Source organism: Oryctolagus cuniculus, chromosome 20 (genome assembly GCF_964237555.1).
Source record: "Oryctolagus cuniculus chromosome 20, mOryCun1.1, whole genome shotgun sequence".
Lineage (NCBI taxonomy): Eukaryota > Metazoa > Chordata > Mammalia > Lagomorpha > Leporidae > Oryctolagus > Oryctolagus cuniculus.
In genome coordinates this window covers 43,461,993-43,486,392 of record NC_091451.1, presented here as the reverse complement: position 1 = coordinate 43,486,392, position 24,400 = coordinate 43,461,993, and the positions used below count along the sequence as shown (strand labels likewise).

General features: G+C 63.5%; 1 protein-coding gene across 1 annotated transcript; it reads right to left on the bottom strand.

Moving 5' to 3' along the window:
- Positions 1–1,461: 1,461 nt before the first annotated feature.
- HHIPL1 (HHIP like 1) lies at positions 1,462–23,977 on the bottom strand. The gene is made up of 9 exons (XM_051835208.2): positions 23,376–23,977; positions 17,790–18,436; positions 16,404–16,547; positions 13,687–14,015; positions 13,324–13,450; positions 10,815–10,960; positions 8,951–9,032; positions 5,240–5,322; positions 1,462–2,848 (listed from the first exon to the last, which is right to left on the bottom strand). Exons 1-9 carry the CDS (start codon positions 23,652–23,654, stop codon positions 2,301–2,303), a joined length of 2,385 nt encoding a protein of 794 aa, XP_051691168.1. The 5' UTR covers positions 23,655–23,977; the 3' UTR covers positions 1,462–2,300.
- Positions 23,978–24,400: the final 423 nt, after the last annotated feature.

Below are 24,400 nucleotides of genomic sequence, written 5' to 3'. Positions count from 1 at the left end.
CTGTTCATTCTGAACTCCTGCTGGTTACTCCTGTTTGCCAATGCAGCTCGGAGAGCTTAAGTGACTGCTCCAAGCCTGCACAGCCCGCACTGGAGTCCTGCCTCCAGCCTCCAGCCTCCAGAAGGTGTGAACACAGGGACACCTGGGGACGCTGCAGCCAGGAAGTGTGTCCACCAGGCCCTGCCCCAGCAGGGGCTTGCTAGAGGAATGCAGGTGAAGATGGGACAAGCAAGGCTGGAGCACTGACCAGCGGCCTGGGGTGTGGAGGCTCCGGGCTGAGGCCCTGGACACGGCCCGAAGCCTGGGTCACTGCAGGGCCACCCAGAAGCACAGGATCCCCGGGCCCAGACCTAAGCTGTGTGACACTGGGCAGAGGCCGTCCCTCTCTGGACGTCCCACCAGGCTGCTGACTGGAGACGGGAGGAGAGGTGGTGAGGGTGCAGGCTCCTGGGCACAGTTTCTCTGGGACCGAGACCTCGTGAGTGCTCCCCCACGGCCAGCCGCAGCTGGGGGAGCAAAAGGAGCACTAGGGGCTGGCACTGTGGCGTGGTGGGTAAAGTCGCCGTCTGCAGTGCCGGAATCCCATATGGGTGCCAGTTTGAGTCCCGGCTGCTCCATTTCTGATCCAGCTCCCTGCCATGGCCTGGAAAAGCAGTAGAAGATGGCCCAAGTCCTTGGGTCCCTGCACCCACGTGGGAAACCTGGAGGAAGCTCCTGGCTCCTGGCTTCTGATTGGCCAGCTGCAGCCATCTGGGGAAGTGAACCAGCAGATGGAAGACCTCTCTCTCTCTCTGCCTCTTCCTCTCTGTAACTCTGCCTTTCAAATAAATAAATAATTTTAAAAAAAGAAAAGAAATAAAAGCAAGAAGCACTAAGCAGGGAGCCAGCTCTGCCCCTCTCTGAACTTTTGTGGGCTGTGTGATGCTTAGTGGGTGACAACCTCCCTAAGCCTCCGCTTCCACGCCTGTGAAATGGGGAGAGCACCTGCCTCTGGGCATGAGCACGCGGGAACCTCGGCAGATGCGGGCCATCTGCCCCACTACTGCCTATGCAGCACCAACCCTGTCTCCAGCCTCCTTCTCAGGGGCCAGGCCCCCGGCTTCAGCGACACCCCTGCCTGCGCAAACACCCCCAGAGCCAGCTCAACTCTCAGGCCTTGGCATGGACATCACCTCTTCCCCCAAGCCCCCCAGTGCATGCACAGGCTGAGCTGGGGTGCCTCACCCTGATCCCACCCCACAGAGCCCTGAGTGGGCCGCACCACAACTCCACTCCCAGCGGCTCATCCGCTCTCCCCCAGCCTGCCCCCTACCAGAGCTGAGCTCAGCTCCCTCACAGGCCTGGCCAGCACCTGTGAGCAGAGGGACTTCTGCAAACAGCAGGGGGCTGCAGGTCCTCCCACTCCTCCCAGCCCCCCCACCCCCACTCCCGGCAGGCAGGGCTCAGAGAGAAGCAACAGAATGGGGGTGGTGAACAGACATGTTGTCGGCAAAGTCTCTGCCCTGAAGCCTGGTCAGCCCTGAGGTGGGGCCGGAGCAATGAGGGTCCCCTGGGATCTCACAGAGCCGGGGTGGGGGTGGAGGTGACAGGTGCGGTCCTGGAGGTCTCAGCCCAGCCGCTCACTAGAGGTCCAGTGGCTTCTGCCCGCCAGCAGGAGTCAGGCCTTGGAGCTGGGAGGCTCAGCACCCTCCCCGGGGCACCCACATGGGCTGGGGACCAGGACGGGGTCGGACGTCAGCAGGAGGCTTCTCCTGCATAGGGGCTGCCTTCCTCCTGGGCGGCCATGTAGGGACCCCCCAGGGCGTGTCAGGCTCTGGGATGCCTCCCTGCTCTCGCGCCTCTGGACCCTGATCCCCAGGCCACGCCCCTCCCAGCCGGTCTGGCACCTCCCACTCCAGCCTGGGGCTGAGCAGGTTGGTCCCCTCCCTGGGCCTGTCGCCTGTATTAAGGCAGCCATGAGCCATTTCTGCCCTCAGAGGGTGGCCGTCCTTTATCCTCGGGGTGCCACGGCCAGATTGCGCTGCTGCCGCTGTTTGCAACACTTGCAAGTAAAAAAAGAGCCCTTCTCACCCACGCACCACTTTCACAGGCCACGCGCACCACAGCACACGCCCAGCGTCACGACCGCAGGAGGACGCCTGGGGGCAGGGACACACGGAGGACACACGCGCACCGCACACACCTCACGCGGGTCCCTAGACAGCATCACAGATGGCCACCTCCTCAGCCACAGCCGCCCTGACCCCAGGCTCGTGAGCATTCACTGCACACACGCGCGCTGGGGGGCGGCGGAGGCGGGCCTACAGGTCGGGGTCCTGGCGGCTGCACTCGACGCCCGCGTCCTCCTGGTGATCGCAGTTGTGTGTGCCCACGCCGGCGTGCGCGCACTCCAGCAGGTTGCGCTCACTGCCCGTGCAGCGCACGTCATCCAGCAAGATGGGCAGGGCGCGGCCCTCGCCGAACTCTGCGCGCTTGGCGGCGCGCACGGCGTGCGCAAAGCCCAGCTGGCGACACACCACAGCGGCCGCCTTGGCGTCCCACGCGTCGTCACACACTGTCCCCCAGCGGCCGCCCACGAACACCTCCACGCGCCCGCGCCCAGGGCCCAGGCCTGCAGGCCGCACCAGGCGCACCGCGCCATTCGAGGGCTCCGGGACCGCCGTGCTCGGCCGCCCCCGCCGCCGCCCACCGCCCCTCCGGCCCCCTGGACGCCGAGTGGGCCTGGCCGGCCGCGGGGTGGGGGCGGGCGGGGCAGCCGTAGGGCGGCTGCGGCGCGGTGCCTTGGTGGGCGTGTGTGCCGTGGGGCGCAACGTGGGGCGCGGGGTGCTCTCCGTGGTCCAGATGAACTCTGTGCAGAGAAAGAGCACAAGGTCAGGGGGCTCCCCGCCGCTCCAGCCCAGCCGGCCCGCCAGCTCTGGCGCCCTGCAGAGAAGGCAGGCCCAGGAAAAATTCCCTCCATCTGCGCTTTGCTGGACTCTGAACTCCCTGGGGTGCCTCTTGGGGCACCAGCTCGAGCCGGGTGTCAGGCACCTCTTCCATAGTGCAGGATCCCTCGTTGCCAGCTGCCTTGTGCCAGTCTGCTGTGGGGTCTCCCCGAGCCGTGCCCTCCTGGGAGTGCCCAGACTGGGAGGAGAGAAGACCCGGACCGGGAGGCATCTAAGCGTCAGGGAGGCCTCTCTGCTTCCAGTCCTTGGTTTTGGGGGTGAGGGTGGGACCGGGGTCTAAGGCAGTCAGGGACAGGCAGGATGGAACCCTACCCTCCTGGGACTGCTTGTCTGGTGACCCTCTCCCCCAGTCTCCAGTCTCTGGCCCCGCCTGCCGTCACAGTGGGCTGAGTGTGAGCTTTCTGGGTGCACAGCATGGCCCACACTGATCAAGCCCCCTGCCCTGCCCCACCACAGGTGCTGGGGAGCTGACCGGGGTTCATTCCCCTTGTCCCTGCAGGATGTGGGGACAGGCAGGGTGCAGGTTGGCCTCAGTTGGAAGATAAACCCCAGCCTACAGGAGACACGGTGGTGTGTCCAGCCCCACTCCAGGCTGGTGCAGTGTGAGGTGGGACAGCTCCAGGATGGGGGTGGGGCCACTGCATCCCCAGGCTACTCAGCACCCCCAGGCCAAATCCCTTTAACCCCTGACCCACCTGGGCTAGTCCCATTTTGCAAAGCCCTGAGTGCAGAAAGGGCCTCTCCGTACAAGGCCAAGTGCAGGCCAAGGCTGGGGGGCACCATGACATGGGCAGGGCGTCCTGGCCCCACTCCTCCCACAGAAAAGCCCCTCAAGCTCCCGGGCTGCCTCGCTGCTCCCCGAGTGCAACCCCCCCCCCTCCAGTCTGCAGGAATCCCGACCCCAGCCCCAGTCTCACACTGCTCTTGGTGCCTTCCCATGGGACTCGGCACACATTTCTGTCACCGGGCCTGGGCACTAAATGACTTCTCTGTCCCTTCTAGGACGGGGCCTGGTCTGGCTTCGGCGCCGGGAACAAATGCCAGGGCCAGAAACTGCTGAATGAGTGAATGAAACACTCATCGAGCCAGAAGCCGGCGGCAGCTAGAACCAGCTCCAGAGACCCTGAGCTCGTCCCTCCCCCAGCCTCCCTGTGCCCCGGGCACCCCTCCTCAGGGCCCTGCACCCCAACACCAGCTGCCCGGAGCCTCCTCCAGACACAGCCAGCCTGCCAGCTGTCTTGCCGAGCACACTTGGCCCAGAGGCTGGGTTTTTAGAATGTTGAACTAGTTGCCAACGTTTTCTATTGGGAGGCCGCACGTAACAACCCCAGAAGACAAGCCCAGGCTCAGTTAGAGCCCAGGTCACGGCCGTATACTCGATGGCTGGAGAGAGCAAGTTCCTGCTCCCCTTAAAAGCTAGGGCAACACGGGTCTTTGATCCTGCCTCGCTTGGGCCCAGAGGCGCAGCCCCTTCCACCGAGCCCTGGCCCCGACCCCACGTGCAGTCCCTGTGGCCTCACCTGACCCTCCAGCCTCCCAGCCTTTGCTTGCCCACCCTTGCCTCCCTCCTCACTGTGCTTTTGGCAAAATGGAAGACCCTTCTGGAGGGCCCAGCCCAAGGGCCACCCTCTAGTCCCCTCCCTCATCCTCACCCAGAGGTTTCCTGTTTCTCATCCCTCCCCAGAACGCCAGGAGGACCCCTCCTGGCACCAGGCATCCCTCGCCTGGCAGTGTTCCCTCTGAGCCCTACAGCCCCATCCCCGGCACCTGGTGTAAGCAGCTGAGGCCAAGGGGCCTGCACTGTGGTACCAGGGGTCACACTACCTCTGATGCTGGCATCCCACATGGGTGCTGGTTCGAGTCCCAGCTGCTCCACTTCCTATCCAGCTCCCTGCTAATGAGCCTGGGAAATCAGCAGAAGGTGGTACAAGTGCTTGGGCCCCTGCACCCCCATGGGAGACCTGGATGGAGCTCCTGCCTCCTAACTTTGGACTGGCCCAGCCAGGAGTGACCAGCAGATGGAAGATCTATCGCTCGCTCGCTCGCTCGCTCGCTCTCTCTCTTTTTCTCTCTCTCCTCCTCCTCCTCTCTCTGTTAACTCTGCCTTTCAAATAAATAAATCTTTAAAAAAAGAAAAGAAAAAGGAATTGAGGCCAGTTAAAATAAGATCCACTACCAGTTAAAGCTCTTCCCACTGGAACCGAGTGTCTAACGAGAGCCAGGCTTGGTGCAGGCCTCGAGGGCCAGCTGCGGGGCTCCCCTCCCCCACAGGGCTCCCCTGGGCAGGCACTTACTCTCCTTGGGCACAAAGGGGATGAGGCGGCTCCTCACTTTCACCTGGGCAGGTTGGATCTGGCACTTGCCAGGTGGTGCCCGCCTGCCAAAGACACACAGGAAGTCATGAGTGCCAGGCTGGGAGCCCACCTTGCATATGTTCCCTCCCCCAGCAGCGAGGTGGGAGGGGGAAGGCCAGGCAGGTGCAGACAGGAAGAAATAGGTGGCCATTTACTGAACACCTGCTGTGGGGCCTGCAGCATGACCTGGAGCACTCCACACCCCCAGGGTTCTAGGAACCCAACCCAGGACAGGAGCCCGGGCAGCTGCTGCGTGGACAGCGCTGTCCTCCAGCCGTGCTATGCGGTCTCTCTCCTCCCGGGGCTGCAGCCCGGTACCACGGCCTCGCAGGAGGCTCTCTGCCTGCTCTGGCTCCTGCATTGCTGGCGATGCCGAATCAGAGCGGCCCTCGTGGCTGGAGGAACCAGGGAACGGTTCAGTCAAGCTCCAGGCTGAAGTGGGGGCTGGGGGCAGAGCTGCGGGCTCCGGGGCCCAGGAGTCCCAAGGGAAGGAGGCTGAGAACCGTTGCCAGGCTGTGAACCGGGTCTCCTCTGACATCTTTGCGACGCACAAGGAAGGAATGGAATCCCATTTTAATTAGTTTTTGGCTGTGGATCTGTGGCTCTCTGAATGAGACCGGCCCTGTTCTGGGACCGCCCCGCATGGGCCCACACTTCAATGGGGCTCCGTCAGCACGAGGTGGGACGCGGCCACATGACACGAAGGGGCCTCCAAGCCGGGCTGGCAGAAGGGGACGAACCAGGAGGGACGGCGGCCGGAGGAGCCCAGCCAGGCGCCCGCGCTGCCCAGAGCCGGAGGAAGGGCTGGGTTTTGCCGGCTCTGACCCCCACATCACACCCACACAGACCAGACAGGGGGCTGTTCTCTAAGGAAACTGCAGAGAACACCTCTGCTGAGCAAAGCACAGGAATCACCCCAAAAAGTGTCCAGGCGGTTATGCGTGGGCGGGCCTGCCCCCTCTGCACGTTTCTCTGCAGTGAGGCCTCTGGGCCGCACGTGTGCATGGAAGGGTGTGTTTTCCTTCCAAAAGAGAAGAACGAGGAGGAGGAGAAGAGGCAGCAAGGGAGCCGACGCCCACTCCTGGCTCCTGCTGGCCACAGGGCCTTGGGCAGGATTCAACAGATCTCGGCTCCCCCACGACGCCCAGACAATACGCGGACAGAGCAGAGAGAGAGCAGAAAGGCAAGGAGCCAGGAGCAGGTGCAGGAGCGGCCAGAGTGGGTGTGGACAGGAGGCTCAGACCGCGGGGCTCTCTGCAGAGGAGCGGGCTGGTTAGAACTGGGATCACCTCAAATTCCACAGGACGGGCAAGACCACTGGGGGAGCATGACTCAGCGGGATCCACGCAGCCAGCCACAGTGACCATTCTGAGGGTGACGCGGCAACGTGGAAGGGTTTACACAAAACCAGGACAAATGCGCTAAGGCCAAGTTCCTGTGTGCACCCTGGCTCCACACGGATGAAGACAGGTGGGACCCCGGGGATGCCAGGCCACGGGGCGGCAGGACGAAGAGCTCACACCTCTCTTGTTAAAACCACGTCAGTAATTAGAAGCATCTTTCTTTTTGTAAAAAATAAAAGTGCAGGGCCAGCGATGGGACGTAGAAGGCTAAGCCTCCACCTGTGGTGCTGGCATCCCAAATGAACACCGGTTAGTATTCCGACTGCTCCACTTCCAATCCAGCTCTTGGCAATGGCCTGGGAAGGCAGTGTAGGATGTCCCAAGTCCTTGAGACCCTGCACCCGTGTGAGAGACCCAGAGGAAGCTCCTGGCTCCTGGCTTCAGATCAGCCCAGCTCTGGCTGTTGTGGCCATTTAGGGAGTGAACCAGCAGATGGAAGTCCTCTCTCTCTCTCTCTCTCTCTCCCTCTCCCCCTCTCTCTGTCTGTAACTCTGCCTCTCAGATAAATAAATCTTAAAAAAAAAAAAAAAAGTGTGTGAACAAGAAAAGCCCGAGCTGTCCCAGAGAGAGCAGAGGAAGCTACCGACAGGATGACGACCTGTCCCAGGGGGCCAGGAGGAGACCCTGGAAGAGAAAAGGGACAGTAAGGACCCACTAGAAAAATCCTGAGATACGGGGGCGAGGGCTTGGTTAAGAGCAAAGCTCCAAGCGCAGTTCCTGGCGACAGAGGGACTGGGATGGGTAAGAAGCCAGCACGGGGCACGCTGGTTGAGGGAGGCTGAGGGCGTGTGGGCAACGGGGCGGCACCTGCCGACTTTGCCGTGAATCTAAAGCTGTTCTCCAATTTAAAAACAACGTCTTTCAGCACAGCAGGGGTTTCGGGGGTCTTCCTGCCCTCACGTGTCCCACAGGCTGGGGAAACAACACATCGGGGACCCACCCGGGATGCCAAACCTGAGCGGCCGCTCGGGCTCCCTCCCAGGCTGAGCACAAGGTGTGAGCCCCCAAGCACAGACTGCTGGGGAAGCTGGGAGACCCCCGGGGGACGCATGTGCAGGGCTCTGCCCTGGGCCATTCCAGAGGTGAAGGGTCTCCCAGACCAGGCGGGGACAGTGGAGTGGCTCAGAGTGGCTGGAGTGCCCAAAGGGGCCCAGCAGGGGTCTGATGGAAATGGTTCAGAGGAGGGGCTGGGAGAAGGCCAGGTCTAAGGTGCCCTGGGCAGCACCACACAGTCCAGGAGGGCAGGGCAGGCCTGGAGCCCCTGGCTGGACCTAGCTCTGGCTCTGGCCTTCACAGGGGCCCCGCCCCTGACTATATCTTATGACCCATGTCCACTTCTGGAAAACGGGCCCCTGAGAATCAAAGAGCCATGTGTGGATGGAGTCAGAATATAGCCTAGGCCGGCGCTGCGGCTCACTAGGCTAATCCTCCGCCTTGCGGCGCCGGCACACTGGGTTCTAGTCCCGGTCGGGGCGCCGGATTCTGTCCCGGTTGCCCCTCTTCCAGGCCAGCTCTCTGCTGTGGCCCGGGAGTGCAGTGGAGGATGGTCCAAGTGCTTGGGCCCTGCACCCCATGGGAGACCAGGATCAGCACAGTGCGCCGGCCGCGGCGGCCATTGGAGGGTGAACCAACGGCAAAGGAAGACCTTTCTCTCTGTCTCTCTCTCTCACTGTCCACTCTGCCTGTAAAAAAAAAAAAAAAAAAAAAAACAAAAAAAAAACACACACACAGCCTGGCCCTTAACCCGACACTGCTGCTTAGAGGCCTTGCACCTGACAGAGGCAAGGGAGCCAGGGAGGGTCTGGGGGGCCACTGTGCTCCAGTCAGTAGTGGTCACGTCAGGAGGGGACACGAGGGGGTCAGGGGTGCAGGAGGCATCTCAGAGGCAAGCCAGGGTCCAGGGGTGCAGGGGATGGGTGTCCCCAGAAGTGAGGAGTGAGGGGCACACCAGACAGAAGGAAAGTGGAAAGATGTAGGGGAGTGGGCCAGACAAGACTGCTGGGTCAAGGCCACGACCATGGCCCCGCGGGGATCTTCTGCAGAACACTGCCCTTTAAGGCAGGCGATGCGGGTTTGAATTCACCCCTCACCAGTGGTACCAGCTTGGTGAGCTCTCTCTCCTCTCTGGGCCTCAGTGTTCACATCTGGAATATGTGGCTATTAGTGATCTCCACCTTGGGCTGTGGCAGGGAGGGGAGTGCTCCTGGCAGTGGTAGAGGCTGGGTCGGTGTCCAGTGCAGGGACTCACCTGGAGGGGTCGATGACTTTGTAGATGACCCCCCGGGCGGCTGTGGCACTGGGCACGCCGGTTGACATGAAGTACAGCTCCCCTTTGAACAATGAACAGGCGACAGTGAGAAGGCTGCTTGGAGGACGGTCCCAGCCACCCCCGCCTGCCCCAGCTGCCCCAGGTTCCCAGACACACCCAGTCCAGGAAGCCACCAGGTAAGGCACTGAGCAGGCCCAGAGACTAGGGCTGCCAGAAGCGCCCACGCTGCCCAGGGGCCTCTCAGCACCCTTGCCTAGCCGTGGGTCGCTCTGCCTGGTGACCCAGCCCCCCAGGCCTGGCCCCTGCCTGGGTTTCAGAGCCGAGGCCACACTCCCCTGGGCACAAATGCGGGTGACTGGCTTCACTGCGGATGGCTTCCTGGTGGCTCTCCGAGCCTCAACTGCCTCATCTTTACAATGGACGCGCCCCACAGGGCCTTTAACAGTGTGGCCCCATCAGTGATGGCTGTTGTCATCTGGAGCCGGCGCTGCCCAGGATGCAAGGCCGGGGCCTGTCCCCACGGAGCAGCCGGTACCTCCCAGGCATGGTGGGGGGTCTCTAGTGCTAACCCCAGGGCATCCCCGCAGGCCTGTGTGACCCATTTCTCCCCTGCTCAGGGCTGTGGGTAAAATGTTGGTGCCCAGAAGCACTGGGTGAAGGCTGGTCCTCCCTGCTCTCTCCCTGCCCTCTTCCTACCCCGCCAGGAAGTGGGCTTCGCCAACTGTTAGTTGGGAAGACAGGGGCCGGCGCTGGGGCACAGCAGAGACCTGGGACTCCCGGCACGTGCCGCTTGCTCAACCCCAAATGCCCTTCTCCGCCACCTCCATTCAGCCGGCCAACTTCAAGGTGCTGCTCTGGGCAGCCCCCCAGGACCAGCCTGGGCACAGCGCCCTAACTGGGCACGAGTAGCCAGCCTCAGTTTCCTGCCTGAGAAGTGCTAGGGTGGGACCAAGCAGATCCAGGCCCCTGCCAGCCCCAGTCTGCTGGGGGCCGTGGCCCCCAGGCTGTGCAAGTGCAGGGAAGGCTCCCCCGCACCCCACCCCACCCCGCAGGCACAGAGCCCACGGGGCAGCGAGGCTGCAGGGATCAGCTAGGGTGGCAGGAGCTGGAGCTGGGAGAAGCTGGCTTGGGAGGGACCCCAGTGCTCTCCCCAGGCGGGGCAGCTCCCTTCCAGGCCCTGGGTCAGTGAGGGACCAGCACCTCTGCTTCCACACACATCAGCGCCCTGCTGACCACAAGAAAGGGCATTCAAGGGCCCGGCGGGCTGGGGTGGCAGTGGGGGGCTGGGCTGCTCCTTGGGGATTTCAGATTCTGAAGGGGGTCGGCTCCACAAAGATTTCCCAGCCACAGCCCTTCCAAGCAGGCCCCCTCCCCCGCTGGGGGGTTGCCTAGTAACCCGGCCAAGCATCCACGGGGCCTGCCTGGGGCCCCCTGCTTTTGTCCGGAACAATCCCAGGGCTGAGACAAAGGCAGGAGGCTGGAGCCGGATCTGGCCTGCGCGGCCCTCCCCCCACCCCCACCCTGCACTGGAAAGGACCCAGGACTGCAACCAAACCTTGGCCATCAGGAACCCAGGGCTGGTGGAGGTCTCCGGGGAGGCCTTCCCCCACCTGCCTGCATTTCCACTGACTGCGGGAGACCCTTACTCAGGTCATCCCTCTCGTCCAGACCCCTGCCCAGGGAGCGGCAGGGAGGAGAGGCTCAGAGGGGCAGGGGAGGGGGAGGGGGAGCCCACCCAACGCCTCCCTCCCCAGTAAGGAAATCATTTCAGGCCCCAGACGCTGCCTCCTCTGGGGTCTGGGGGAGGGGCCAGCCGTGATGGACAGGTCTCCAGGGCGCTCACCGGCCTCGTCCTCGGCGAAGGAGATGATGTGTGGGTAGTAGTTGTTGATGAGGCCAGGGAAGGCGCAGGTCTGGCCACGACCCATGCAGATCTCACTGTACTGCCACTGGCCCGTCCCCTCATTCTCTCGCAGGGACATCAGACGTCTGCAAAGGAGCAGGAGCTGTGGGGTCCACGGGCATGGTGCGCAGGGGGCGCCCCCACCAACCTGACTGTCCATCTTTGCATCCACCCACTCCTCCGTGCCCCAGAGACCACACTCGCTTTGCAGGGTCCAGGGCACGAGGCCCCTTGTTCCAGAAATATTGAGAATTTCAAGATGGGTTCAGATGAGCATTAAGCCAGTGTGAACACCTCCAGGCGTGGGGCCCTGCATGATGGCTAGGCCTGTCCACCCACCAGGCTGGCTCTGAGCGCGGTCTCTGCCGGTGACCAACCAGAGACACACGGGGTGCACACGGCCGGCCTGACTCCTGCCCCAGCACCACTCAGCCCCCTGACTGGCAGGAATGGGACTTTCCAGAGCTGGCTTCAGTAAGAGAACCCACCATGGCTGGTGCCCAGCAGTCGGCACATCCTCCACTGGAGCGTGGGCTGGAGCTGGGATAGCTGCAGAACATGCTAATCTTGCTTGTCAATCACAGGCCAATACTGCCAGGCCATGCTCAGACAGCTCCTCCTCTGTGAAGCCCTCCCTGACTGCCCCACGCTGGGCTCCCAGCACTGTGCACAGGCTAAGAAACACAGCAGTAGATGGCACGTGGGTCTGTCTCCTCAACGCAGGTACAAAGTGCTCCTGACCTCTGTGGCCCTGGCCCTGGCACAAAGCCTGACCCAGCAGAGGGCTTGGGAGCTGAGGTCAGGTTGACATGGGTGCTCCCTGGAAGGACGGGGGTGGGGGGAGTCAGGCATAAGAAGAGAGGCTTCATCTAGAGGCCGAGGGCCGGAGGACAGCCCATGGAAGGGGCAGAGCTGGGCACAGCTCCGCGCCCCATCTGCAGACGTTCTGAACACACCAGAGAGGTGGGATTTGAAAGGAGCCAAGAGCCACCATAAAAAAATGGCCTTAATAAAACAGTCCTGGGAAATGGGGAGTAAACTAAGTTCACAGAGAAAGCAGATAGCTACTACCCAGAGATAAGGGCGACAGAACATCCTGGTATGCACCTAAGCCCCCTCCCCTGTGCTTGTTCAAGCTTAACAAAGAAACCGTGAGGCACGTAGGGCACGTAGCCACCCCTTTCTGCTCTTCAAGGACAACCTCCCCTTGTCCAAGCTTAGACACGTAGGGCACGTAGCCCCCGTTTCTCCTCCTCCTCGACGACCTCCTCCCATTGTAGTTACCCAATAAACTTACGCCACCCTATGGTATGTTAATTTTGTGGTTTTGCCCCTTAAAAGCTGTGTGAGATAGCTGCTCGGGGCTCCTCTCGCTTGCTGCTTGCAGCAGTAGGGGGCCCATTTGCGCAAATGAAATAAAATTACCTCCTGCTCTATTGCATCGTCTGGTCTGGAGTCTGTGTTTCTGGGGTCGTCACAAGAGGACACCGCTTTTGGGGTCCTACAGGATTCACTGCTGGCCCAGGCTCCCTCATTTTTTCCCTGGACGCCCCCCCCCCGCCCCCCGCATTCAGCTGCCTTCCTGCAGAGAGGCTGGGGTGGGGAGAGTGAAGAGCAGCCACCCCCCGAGCGACAGCAGGGGCTGGGTGGGTGGGGACCGGCTCAGACGTGGGGACCACCGGTCCCACTTTACAGATGAGACAGTGCAGCACAAGGTCCCCTGGCCAGGTGGGGCCGGGACTCGCTCGGATCCAGGCCAAGGCCTGAGCCTGCCCTTTAAAGCAGGCGCCAGGCCGCCAGCTTGCCCTGTGGCCCTGTCTCAGCTTCCTCCTCCACACCGTGCGGGTCTGGAGCACCCCTTAGGACAGAGCCTGGCTCACGGCAGGTTCTCCTCGAAATACCATTGCAGGAGGTGTGACTCTCCCTCCCACCCCTCCAGGGCCCTGGAATCAGTGAGCCTTCACAGGCCACAATGGTCAGGTCTGGCCAGCACACCCTCTTGCCAGCAGCATGGCCATGCATGGGCCACTGCCTTCTCTGGCCTCAGTTTCCCAGTCTGTGCCAGGAGACTGGCACCACACTCCCTGTGGCCCTGGCTGGCTCAGGGTGGGCAGGGCTCTGGGTCTGCAGCTGGTGCGGTGACCGATCCTGGCCTCTGGTTCCAGCTCTGTCCCTGCCATCAAAAAAGACACTGGGCCCAGAGCCCGGGGGTCCCGGGAGAGGGCACCTGCACTTAGGTCACAAGTTGTGCGGACACCGTGGGGCGCCCCAGGCAGCCAGACGAGGCGGGTGGGGGCCTGTCTGCCACTTCCTCCCTGGAAGAGGCCTGTTCAGCCACACCTGTGCACATACCTGCGGCGTCCACACTCCCTTCTTTCTACCACAGTCCTGGGGAGCCAGCAGCCGCAGCTGGGGGGCGAAGCTCTCCCCACCCCTGCCTGCCACTTACCCGCTCATGAAATCACCAAAAATGTAGAGGCCGTTCAGGTTGGGGTACTCGCAGCCGCGGTACACGTAGCCCCCCGTGACGGACTTGCCCAGCTTGTGCGGGTAGGCGAAGATGGGCAGCACGTCGTCTGTGCGGGCGAGAGACACGGGGTGAGCCAGGGGCTGCTTCAGCTCCCCGGGGGCCAGCGGGGAACCGCCCGGCCCCGCGTCCTGGGAACAAGGGCGCGTGCGGTCACCCGGAGGGGCGCCCCGGGTGTGGGGAGGTTCCGGGTGGGGGCGCAGGTGAGGCCGGACGGAGAGCAGCGCACAGCCCGCGGTGTGGGCGCGGACTCGGGGTCGGGGGCGCGGGGACGCAGGCGGTCACCGAGCGAGGCGTTGGCGCACAGCTTGCGGTCGTAGCACTCGAAGCCCTCGCGCGCGCGCCAGCCGTAGTTGCGGCCGCGCTCCACCAGGTCCACCTCCTCGAACTTGTTCTGGCCCACGTCGCCGCAGAAGAGGCGCCCGCGGCCCGCGCCCGACGCCGGGTCGCCGCGGTCGAAGGAGCAGCGCCACATGTTGCGCACGCCCAGGGCGTAGACCTCGGGCCGCGCGGCGGGATCGCCCACGAACGGGTTGTCGGGCGGGATGCGGTAGAGCGGGCCGCGCTCGTTGCGGTCCACGTCGATGCGCAGCACCTTGCCCAGCAGCGCCGACCTGCGGTGGACGGGACAGGGCGCCGGCTGCGGCCGCTGGGAGCGCACGGACCCCGCGGGGCGGTGCGGCAGGTGCGGGCCAGCCTTGGCTCTGGTCCCAGAGGCCCGCGTCCCTTACAGCTCGGTAACCGCGCTCATTCAGCGTGTATGACGGGGTGCCAGGCCCTGCCCCAAGCTCCGGCCGAACCTTCCAGGAAGGCGGGAACTATGGTGACCCCCGCCTCACCGCCAGGGCAGCGAGCTCAGGTCGCACAAGGTGCCCCGGTGCCATCGTGGAGGTAGATGGTAGGGTCCAGCCGGGCAGCTCCTTCCCACAACACACGTGGGGCATCCCCGAGGCTCAGAGTAAGGGTAGGGGGGCCCCTGGTCGGATCTACGTGTGTACAGGCTGTCCTGCGGGGCGAAAATCCCACTAAAAATTGGACTCGTATCCCTGTTCCTCCAGTATCCGGCTCGAGGCCTGGCACACAGTAGGTGCCCAGGGACAGGTGAGTGCAGGTGAAGGCTAGGAGTTGGGAGAGAGAGCCAGGGCCCATCATCCCCTGCCTCCAGGCAGCTGGCAGAGGTGGGGGAGGGGTGAATTGCTTTTGGTTCCATTGGTCACATGACAAAAATCCATACTGTGTTTGAAGATACTATGGAGAGGACATGCCCTTTCCATCTGTCGTTCTTTTTTATTTTTTATTTTTTTAAGATTTATTTATTTGAAAGTCAAGGTTGCAGAGAGAGAGAGAGAGATCTTCCATCCACTGGCTCACTCCCCAGATGGCTGGAGCCAGGAGCCTGGAACCCCATCCAGGTCTCCCATGTGGGTGATGCCATCTTTGGCTGTTTTCCCAGGCATGTTAGCAGGGAGCTGGATCAGAAGTGGAGCAGCTGGGACTCGAACTGGCACTGATCTGGGATGTTGGTGTTGCAGGCGGCAGCTTAACCTGCAGTGCCACAACTCCTGCCCCCAGCTGTGGTTCTGGACACATCTGTTAAGCACATCACTCCTGGGCAGGCGTGGTGTGCCAGTGGATTAAGCCCGAGATCGGGATGCCTGCATCAGGATGCCTAGGATCCAGCCCCAGCTCCACTTCTGGTGCAGCTTCCTGTTCACCTAGGAGGCAGCAGTGATGGCTCAAGAAATCTGGGTCCCTGCCACCCACGTGGGAGACCTGCGTGGAGTTCCTGGCTCCTGGCTTTAGCCTGGTCTAGCCCTGGCTGTCGCAGGCGGTTAGGGAGTGAACAAGAGTTTGGAAGGTCTCTTTGTCTCTCTGCCTCTCTCTCCATCACTCTGCTTTTCAAATCAACGTTAAGCACTTTTTTAAAAAGGATCGATTTCCCTCCTCAGGTCTCCTCCCCCCGGCCTACAGACACCACGGGGCACTGTCACACCACATGAGCACCCAAGTGTTTCCCGTATCAGCAGAGACACGGAGCAGGCATCCTCTCTCACGGCGTTAAAACGCTCCCACCCAGTAACAGATGTCTTGTGCTTAATCCCTCCTGCCGGCCCGCTGGCTTCCCGGTGAGCTCCCCCTGGAATCCAGGCTGCTGTGTGCCACGCTACAGCTCACACCCGGGGCCCACACGCCGCTCGGCAGAACTCAGAACAGCAAAATAATGTTTTGGAGTTCTGCCCAATTATCCACAAACCCGTAATTTCTATTTTCTCAACTTCCTCCCCAAACACATCCCAAACATGAGCAAGGCGGGCTGACTCTTACGCTGGCACATGTGTGAGCACGAGGCACAAATGGTGAGTGCCTTGATTACCGTAATCACCATCACACGCGCTATTTTTACTTGCTGGGCTGAGGAAGCGTTTGTCATTTTGGCGAGGGCAATGGAGGAGGCTGACTTGAGAGTCCCACATGCCCTTGTTTACGGTCACAGGGCCCTGGGGTGTGTGTGTGTGTGTGTGTGTGTGTGTGTGTGCAGGGGAATGAGGGCAGGCCTGAGCTCCAGGCAGGAAGTGTGCAAATGAGAGCAAGTTACTGCTCCACATCTGGACCATCCCGCTGACCACACCACCCCGCTCCAACCAGCTTGCTCCCACCGGTCCAGGGAGCGCCCCTTCCCTCCGCTGGCTCCCGCAGGCCTGGGTTGATCTTGGAGAGAACACCTTCCTGCTGGAGGCCTGCTAGTGCCACTTCCCAGTGCGGACGAGGGGTCCCTGGGCCTGACCAGCAACTGTGACTGCCCTGTCGCCTCACGCCCAGTCTCCCCTGGGAGATTATTTGTGCTCTGCTCTAACTGATGGGGTCCCCAGGTTGAGCTGGGACCTGAGGGCCCTCCCACTGCCCCACACTTCACAGCCAAGGAAGAAGCTCCCCTTGCAGAATGGCAGGAAGCCCTAGGCACAGGTACACCCAGCTGGCAGCCAACCCAAAGCCGGACATACTTGTTTTGGGCATTTCCGAACTTCCCAAAGGGGTCGCCGGCCATCCCGCCATCTCCGGTGAAGATGTAGAGGTACCCATCGTCCCCAAAGAGCAGCTGGCCTCCGTTGTGGTTCGAGGCTGGTTCCTCAATCTCCAGGATTATCCTAAAGGCAGATCAATCTATAATAATCTCAGCTGGAAGTACATGAAGCCAAAAACACACAACAAGTTCCCAGCATAAAACGTTCCCTCTCTCGGGGCCAGTGCTGTGGTGTAGCAGGTAAAGCCTCCACTGTGCTGCCAGCATCCCATATGGGCGCTGGTTTGAGTTGCCTGCTCCACTTCTGATCCATCTCCCTGCTATGGCCTGGGAAAGCAGTGGAGGATGGCCCAAGTCCTTGGACCCCTGCACCTGCATGGGAGACCCAGAAGAAGCTCCTGGCTCCTGGCTTCGGATCGGCGCAGCTCTGGCGGTTGCGGCCATTTGGGGAGTGAACCAGCGGATGGAAGACCTCTCTCTCTCTCTGTGCATCACCTCTCTGTAACTCCTGCCGACTACATTTCCTGTGCTCCTTGGCCCTAGCTGCATCCTGCCGACGGCGCTGGCAGGAGACCGGAGGGTAGAAGAGACAGAGATGGTACTTCTCCCCGTCTGCCTCTCTGCTTCTGGCGTGAGTAATACACAGAGCACGGGAACTGGGAAACCCCGGGGACAGGAAGCAGAGCCAGAAGGACCTAGCTGGACAAGCTCACGTGACGCCCAAGAGCAGTGTGTTTGGGCCAAAGGAGGCAGAGCGGGGGAGGGGGCAGTTGGTGGGCTTGGGAGACAGACTATGGTTCGTTTTGTCGCTTCCCATCTGTGGGACATAATGGGCCACTTCCAGCCTCACCGGGTTTTCTGAGAATCAAATAAAATGAACCAGTGCTGAAATCACCCGCATCTGACACAGCCCACGTCAGAGCACCTGGGATCGAGGCCCGACCCGGCTCCTGACCCCAGCTTGCTGCTAGCGCAGACCCTGGGAGCAGCAGTGATGGCTCAAGTCGCAGGGTTCCTGCCACCCACGTGGGAGACCTGCACTGTGCTCCTAGCTCCTGGCTTTGGTCCCGGCCCAACCCCAGCTGCTGCAGGCATTTGGGAACGGAACCAGTGGATGGAAGCCCTCCCCCCCCATTATAAACAACGGCAGCTGGTGGAGGAACCCAGACCCTGGGGGCCGGGCAGAGGGGTTGCGTCGCCACCATGTGGGATGCCCATTTTGCGAAACCGTCCCAGTGCGTCCCTGGTCCCCCACAGGGCTGGTGGACACTCACACTACTGACCAACAGGGCAGGAAGTGGTGGCAAACCTGTGACCCCCGCCCAGTCTCACCCCGCCTCCCTGACCTCGCCTGCCCAGGAGTCACCTCTCGGAGCTGTGGTCCACGGCGTTCTCGTCGTCTTCGGAGATCCGGAACTCGCTGATGCGGATCCATTCGCGGAAGTCCACGCCCACCGAGTAGTAGACGTAGAGCTTGCCCGTGAGCCGGAAGCGGGGGTGGAAGGCTAGGCCCAGGAAGCCCCGCTCGTCCCCCTCCCAGGGCGAGGTGAGCACTGCCCGGCTAACGTTCAGGAAGGGCTTCTCGAGGCGCGCACCGTCCGGCAGGTAGGCCCACACCAGCCCCACCTGCTCGGCCACGAAGAAGCGGTGGCTGCCGTCCCCCGCGTGCACCATGGCCACGGGGTTGCGCAGCCCGTTGGCCACCTCCTCCAGGCAGAGCTGCAGGCAGCCCCGGGCGTCGGCCACCACGCGGCCCAGGTTGGAGTTGAGGTTCTGGTTGACCAGCAGGCGCGGGAAGCAGTAGTCCACGTCGTCCAGGGACAGGTAGCGGCAGAACTTGGCCTGGTTGCCCTCCAGCGCCCAGAGCTCGCGGTCAGGCGACAGGTGGCGGAAGAGGCCCCGGCAGGTGTGCCACATGTCCTGGCAGTAGTCCTGGCAGAGCCCCGGCAGCGTCCGCAGCGGCGTGGACGGGTCCTCGGCGTCGTACAGGTGAGCGGCGTAGGGCGAGCATTCCTGCAGAGACAGGCGCTGCTCAGCTGCTGCGCGGGACACCAGCCAGCCCGCCGCGCGACCTCGGGCCAGCCTCTCCCAGCCTCAGTCTGCGGCCGGAGCCCTCTGTCGGCCCCAGTGGGCTCAGCCACAGCCGACCCTTCGCCTCCATGCGCGCGCTTTGTTCTGGCCCTGGTCTTCAGGCTTCCACGGCATTAAGTAAGCAAGGCTCTCACCACCAGGCTCTCGGGCACCGGCTGTACGGGATATCACCACCAGGCTCTCGGGCACCGACTGCATGCGCTCTCACCACCAGGCTCTCGGGCACCGACTGTGCGGGCTCTCACCACCAGGCTCTCGGGCACCGACTGTATGCGCTCTCACCACCAGGCTCTCGGGCACCGACTGCACCGACTATATGCGCTCTCACCACCAGGCTGTTGGCACCGACTGTTTGCCGGAGGGTAGGAGGCACTTGTTGCCGGGGCCGGCCACTGCTCTCCTTCACTTTATCCTCGGCTCTGCTCGCTGGCCCCCTCCTCAGGCCTCCCTGGTCTCCCCATCACTCCCTCGCCCCACCTCCTTCTGACTTTGCTTGAAAAGCAGGACACTCAAGGTTACGCTCCCTGCCTGCCTTCCCCAGGACGTGAAACCCAGCAGGGCGGGGATTTCTGCCTGCCTCGGGCACTCACCGCTGTGTCCCGGAGCCTAAACTCGCAGGTGCTGAGCGAGGTCACCGCAGGCGACTCCGCACCAGCCCTTCAGGGGCAGGTGCGCCTCCCTGCAGCAGCAGGGCACAGGAGAGTGCTAGCGACGGGGCAGCCGGGGCTCGGGGCCCACGCAGCCTGGGTGTCCCTGTGCCAGGACGGCCTTGCCCATACCCCTCCCCATGACCCCGGTCCTCGGGCCCTTGTGCCCCTGCCGAGCTCTAACTGCACGGGGCGTGGCCCAGCTGCACGCCTTCCCCCAGGGGCTTCTGCACGGAAGATGCTGTGGCTCCACTCAGTGCCCACGGGTGAGGCACTGGGAGTGGCTCCCGGGGCAGACCTCTGAGCCTCAGCACCTGCTGACCCCTCTGCAGACACACCCTTCCCTCTGTTCTCTGGCAGGACGAACTCTCCACATCCCGAAGTAGTAGCCAGGGGTGGGGAAACAGAGTCATAAGCAGCAGCAGGTCCCAGGCATCCGGCAGACTGAGCGCCAGCACCCTGCTGGGCTCGCTGAAAAGCTGTGCGTCCTCCACGGGGGGGCAACCGCTGGAAGCAAGCGAGGCCTCAGCCCATTATGCAGATGAGGAAACTGAGGCAAGGAAGCCACAGAGTGCCTGAGCCAGGGGTCTGAGCCAGGTGTGCCGACGCCATGGCCGGTTCCTAACATCTACCCCAGTGCCAGTGCCCCCAACCACGAAGAAGCCTCAGTGCCCGCTCTGTGAGGATCTCCCTGTGCCACAGTGCCTGGCCACTTCTCCTGGGTCTGAGCTCACCAGGCCAAGCCTGCTCTGACTCAGCTCTGGACCCCGGAGGCCTCGGGGGCTGCGCCTCCACGGCGGGGGAGGGACTGTCACAGCGACTTAAAGATGAGGACCTGAGGCTAACCGAGGGCCCCGTGCCCCGAGCTGGCCACACTAGGGCTGAGCCAGGCCTCCTACGCCCACACGGGGCTCCCACCAGACAAGTGTTTGCCGGGTACACGGTGCGTGTCCTGGGGAGCAGAAGAGGCAGACGGAGGTGGAGAAGGCAGTCTGAGAGCCCTGCACTCCCCGAGCCCAGTGCAGGCCAGGCCGGGGACCTCAGGCACCACGCCTCGCGCCACGCCTCGCGCCACACCTCGCGCCACGCCTCGCACCACGCCTCGCGCCATGCCTCGCACCAAACCTCACCATGCCTCACGCCCCTGGGTCCATCGGCCCCTCTCTCGTGGCCCCTGCACCCTGACTCACACCCTGCAAGCGTGATGCCCGGAGCAGGAGTGACGCCAGCTGGCTGCAGTGGTGGATCTCGGCAGGACAGAGCACTGGTGATGAGGCCTCGTGGACTTCCGGGGGGGAGGTGGCAGAAGGCCCGTGGGGAGGGGCCGGTGCTGTGGCAGAGCCCGGTAAGCCACGGCCTGCATTGCCAGCATCCTATGCTGCGATGGTTCGGGTCCCGGCTGCTCCACTTCCTATCCTGCTCCTTGCTAATGGCTGGAAAGCAGCGGAAGATGGCCCAAATGCTTGGGCCCTGCACCCACGTGGGAGACCTGAATGAAGCTCCTGGCTCCTGGCTTCACCCTGGCCATTGCAGCCATTTGGGGAACGAGCCGGCAGGTGGAAGACCTCTCCCTCTGTGTCTCTCCTTCTCTCTCTGTAACTCTGCCTTTCAAATAAATAAATCTAAAAAAAAAAAAAAAAAAAAAAAGCCCGCGGGGAAGAAGGAGACAGCCTCACCCCGTCCAGTTCCCTGGACATTCAGCACAGGAGGGACAGGGGGCGCTGACACTGTGACCTGTGGTCATGACTCAGAGGGTCCTCCCGTCACCACCCACCCGCAGGAAGCTGAGTCTAGGGACAGGGCGTCCCTCCCGCTCCCCCCCCCCCCCCGCCCCGCACACTCCCATGGTGATGCAAGGCCTGACTCAGGTCTTCCACGCCTCCTCACTCCCTCTACGTTCACATCTCAGACACAACACAGATGTGTTCTGTGGCTCGTAGGGGAAGCCAGCTGCTCAACTTGGCTAAGGCTTAATTATCTCTCCACACTTCTGGCTACCCCAGAGTGCAGAGCCTCGGGCAGGCACCCCCCTGCCCCACACAGAACCACGTCCAGGAAGCGCTGTGGCAGAGTGGTCAGAGAGACTTGGGAGTTGGAGCACATGTTTGCTGTGTGACATTGGGCCGGCTCCTCAACCTGTCTGTGCTTCTGTCATCTGTAAAAGGAGACGGGAACTCCAACCTCCGAGTTGTTGGGAGGAATAAGTGAAGATAAGACCTGTGTCTGCTCCATAAATGTTCAAGTACCAATGAGCCATCGAGAAGCAACTTCCTCCAGGAAGCCCTCCCTGACTTATCTTTTCCCCTATGTTCCCATAATGTTTGGAAACCCCCAAGGAGTCCCCTGCACACTCTGGTAAGCAGCTATGCATCGTCTCCTGAACTGCACAAGGGGGCTTCTGAGGCTGGGCTTACAACGCCTCTAGGTCCAGCCCCCAACACAGGGCCAGCTCCTGGCTCCGAGGGCGTCCGCGAGTACAGGAGCCTGCATGTCACAAGGCCCAGCAGAGACCGTGCTCTGGGGACTTCAGGGCAAGTTGGTTCCGTGGAAGAGCCACACCAGCCACGGTGGGGAGGCCACGTGCCACAGCTGGCCCCTCCCCCCCCCCACGACACAGCCCAGGGGAGGCCCCCCCAGGCCATCCACGTGCAGGCCTCAGTGGCGTCCCCGATGCAAACCTGTAAATAAGGCCCCTGGGCCCTCCCTGGGTGGGAATCAAGAGATGCTGGTACAGGGCCGGGTCCTCCTGCCAGGGCTCACCGCGAGGCCCCGTCAGGGAAACCATGGCCCAGCCTCAGCCGCCCTCTGCAGGCTCGCTCCAGACATGAGTCACTGCCTGAGGCGCCCGGGGCGGAGGTGCTCACAGCCACTGCCCCGCTGGGCCCCCCAGCCAGGCTGTCCTGGGACGGCTCCCTAGGAAAGAAGCACTTCTTGCCGGGGTGCAGGGGTTGGGGTGGGGGGCCTCAGGACCACCCCCATCTTCTTCATCCCCCGCCCCGCCTTCCTCGCTTGCCCCTCGTGTTTGTAAGAGCTCAGTGAACAAACGTGGGGCGGCTGCGTGTGCCCAGCTCTGTGCTGGGGCGGGGACCAGACGCCGCGGCCCCGAGGAACCCCCTGGCCCTGTGCCCTCGGCTGGCGAGGGAGGCAGACTCCGGGCAGGACCATTCTGGCCGTGCTGGGAAGTGTAGAAGAGGTGGGACTGTCAGCAAGGTGAGCAACCTGCCCCTGGAGCAGCCCCCACCCCCAGAGCCCCCTCCCCGTCCTGCCAGCGCCTGCTCCACTGGGCGCCTGTGGAGCGACGACGGGGCTCCGATTCCCCATGGCTGGGCTGTGGGACCACGGGGCCAGGGCTGCCTCTCTCTGGGTCAGCCTACACCGCAGAAACACAACAGCAAGCATCTACTGGGCCCCTGGAGCAGTCATTTCACCCGCATGGCAACCCAGGCCCCTAAGGCGGCCCGACACTGAAGACAATTGACGTTACCTGCACCAGTGACCACCCAGGGTGGAGCCGATCTGCCCTTCCCTGCAGTGAACCCTTCCTCTCCAGGCCTCTCACTGCGGGCCGCCGTCCCTGTCCACATTTCTGCTTTCGGTCCAGCAGCTTGTGCCCACCTGGTTGTGGTCAGGCACTTGGCATTGACCGCCGCGGAAGAAAAACAAACAGCCATGGCACAGGGTGGCGAGGGCAAAACTCCACCTCAGAGGGCAGACGGGGGACCCAGGGGTGTCACCCAGGGGATGGCCCTCGGGTGCTCTTGGGGAAGTTCCTGTGCGCTGAGGGCGCCATCCCTGGGGCGCCCAGGGTCTGAGCAGAGTCGGGGAGGAGGGCGCCCTAGACTCTCAGGGAGCAGCACCCCCGGCCCAGCCCCCTGGACAAACCCACGCCCTGGCAGGGCCCCCTGCGGCCCGGAGGAGGCAGGAGGTAGGCAAATGTCCCACCGTGGTGCCCAGGGCTCCTGGGGGTGGAGCCATGGGGGCGACTCCGGGGGGATCCCGGGCCGGAGAAGCCCCCAGTCCCCGAGAAGGGCGGGATGCCATCACTTGTCAGGAGGGGGCACTGAGCCCCTGAGACGGCTCAAGCCACAAAGCAATCGATGCCGGCGCCCCCGCCCCAAGCCGCACCGCGCCCTCCGGGAGTCCGCTGCCCGCTCTCGATCCCCACCCTCCGCAACCCGTCCCCGGGGGCCGCCGGCCGCCGCGCGCCCGCTCACCTGGCACAGCAGGTCGAGCGCGTAGCCGGCGCACGCGGCCCACAAGGCGGCGTCCACGCGGGCCGCCAGGGCCCCGAAGCGCCGGGCCAGGGCCGCGTCGTGCTCGGGCGCGCAGCAGCCGAAGGCCGAGTACTGCGCGCAGAAGCGCAGCGGCTGCGGCGGCCGGAAGGGCGGCCTGAAGTCCAGGCACTGCGGGTGCGCGGCGGCCGGGAGCGCCCGGAGGGCCAGCAGCGCCCGCAGCGCCAGCAGCGCCCCGGCCCCGGCCCGCCGCCCCGCCATGCCGGCCCGGCCCGGCCCCGCGCGGCCCCCGGGAGCCCGGCCTCGCCCCGAGCGCCCGCCTCCTGCCCGCCGGTACCGGCCCGGGGCACTCGCGGCGCCGGCGAGGGGGCGGGAGCTCCCCGCGGGGCCTCGACTCGGGGGCCGTCGGCTGCCGGAGAGCCCCTCGGCTCCGGGTCGCCGCGGCCGGAGCGCAGAAGGCAGCGCGCCAGCCCTGTGACCGCCGTCCGGGCTCGGAGCCTTTCCAAACACAATGGCCGTGGCCGCCTGGAAGCCCCGCCTGGGACCAGGCTTCCTCCCCCCCGGGGCGCTGTTCAGCCGGGACGCCCAGGAGTCCCAGGGCCCACGTTCCAGCTCCACCTCCCCCGGGCCAGCGGGGTTCAGGGACTTTCCCAGCAAGGCTAGAAACCGAAGTGCGGGGTCAAGGCCCCCACCCAGGCCTCCTCCCTGACCCCTGCCCTGGGCCAGCAGATTCTCCTACAGCCCGGGACCCAGGGGCCTCCTCCTCCAGTTCCTGCTTAGGCGGCCGTGATGGGGCTACCTCCTGAGGTCGGCTTCTGGCCGCCCAGCCCCCAGCCCCTGGTGCCCCCACACAGGAACAGACTCATTCTCGCCAGAATCGTGCCTCTCCTGGAACACCGCATGTTCCTAAGTGGACCCCAGAGGCTGCTCCGACTTGGTATGCCCTGCCTGCCTTCTCTGTCTTGCCCCAGCTCAAGGTGATGCCTGCGTGCCAGCTGCCTGGCAGG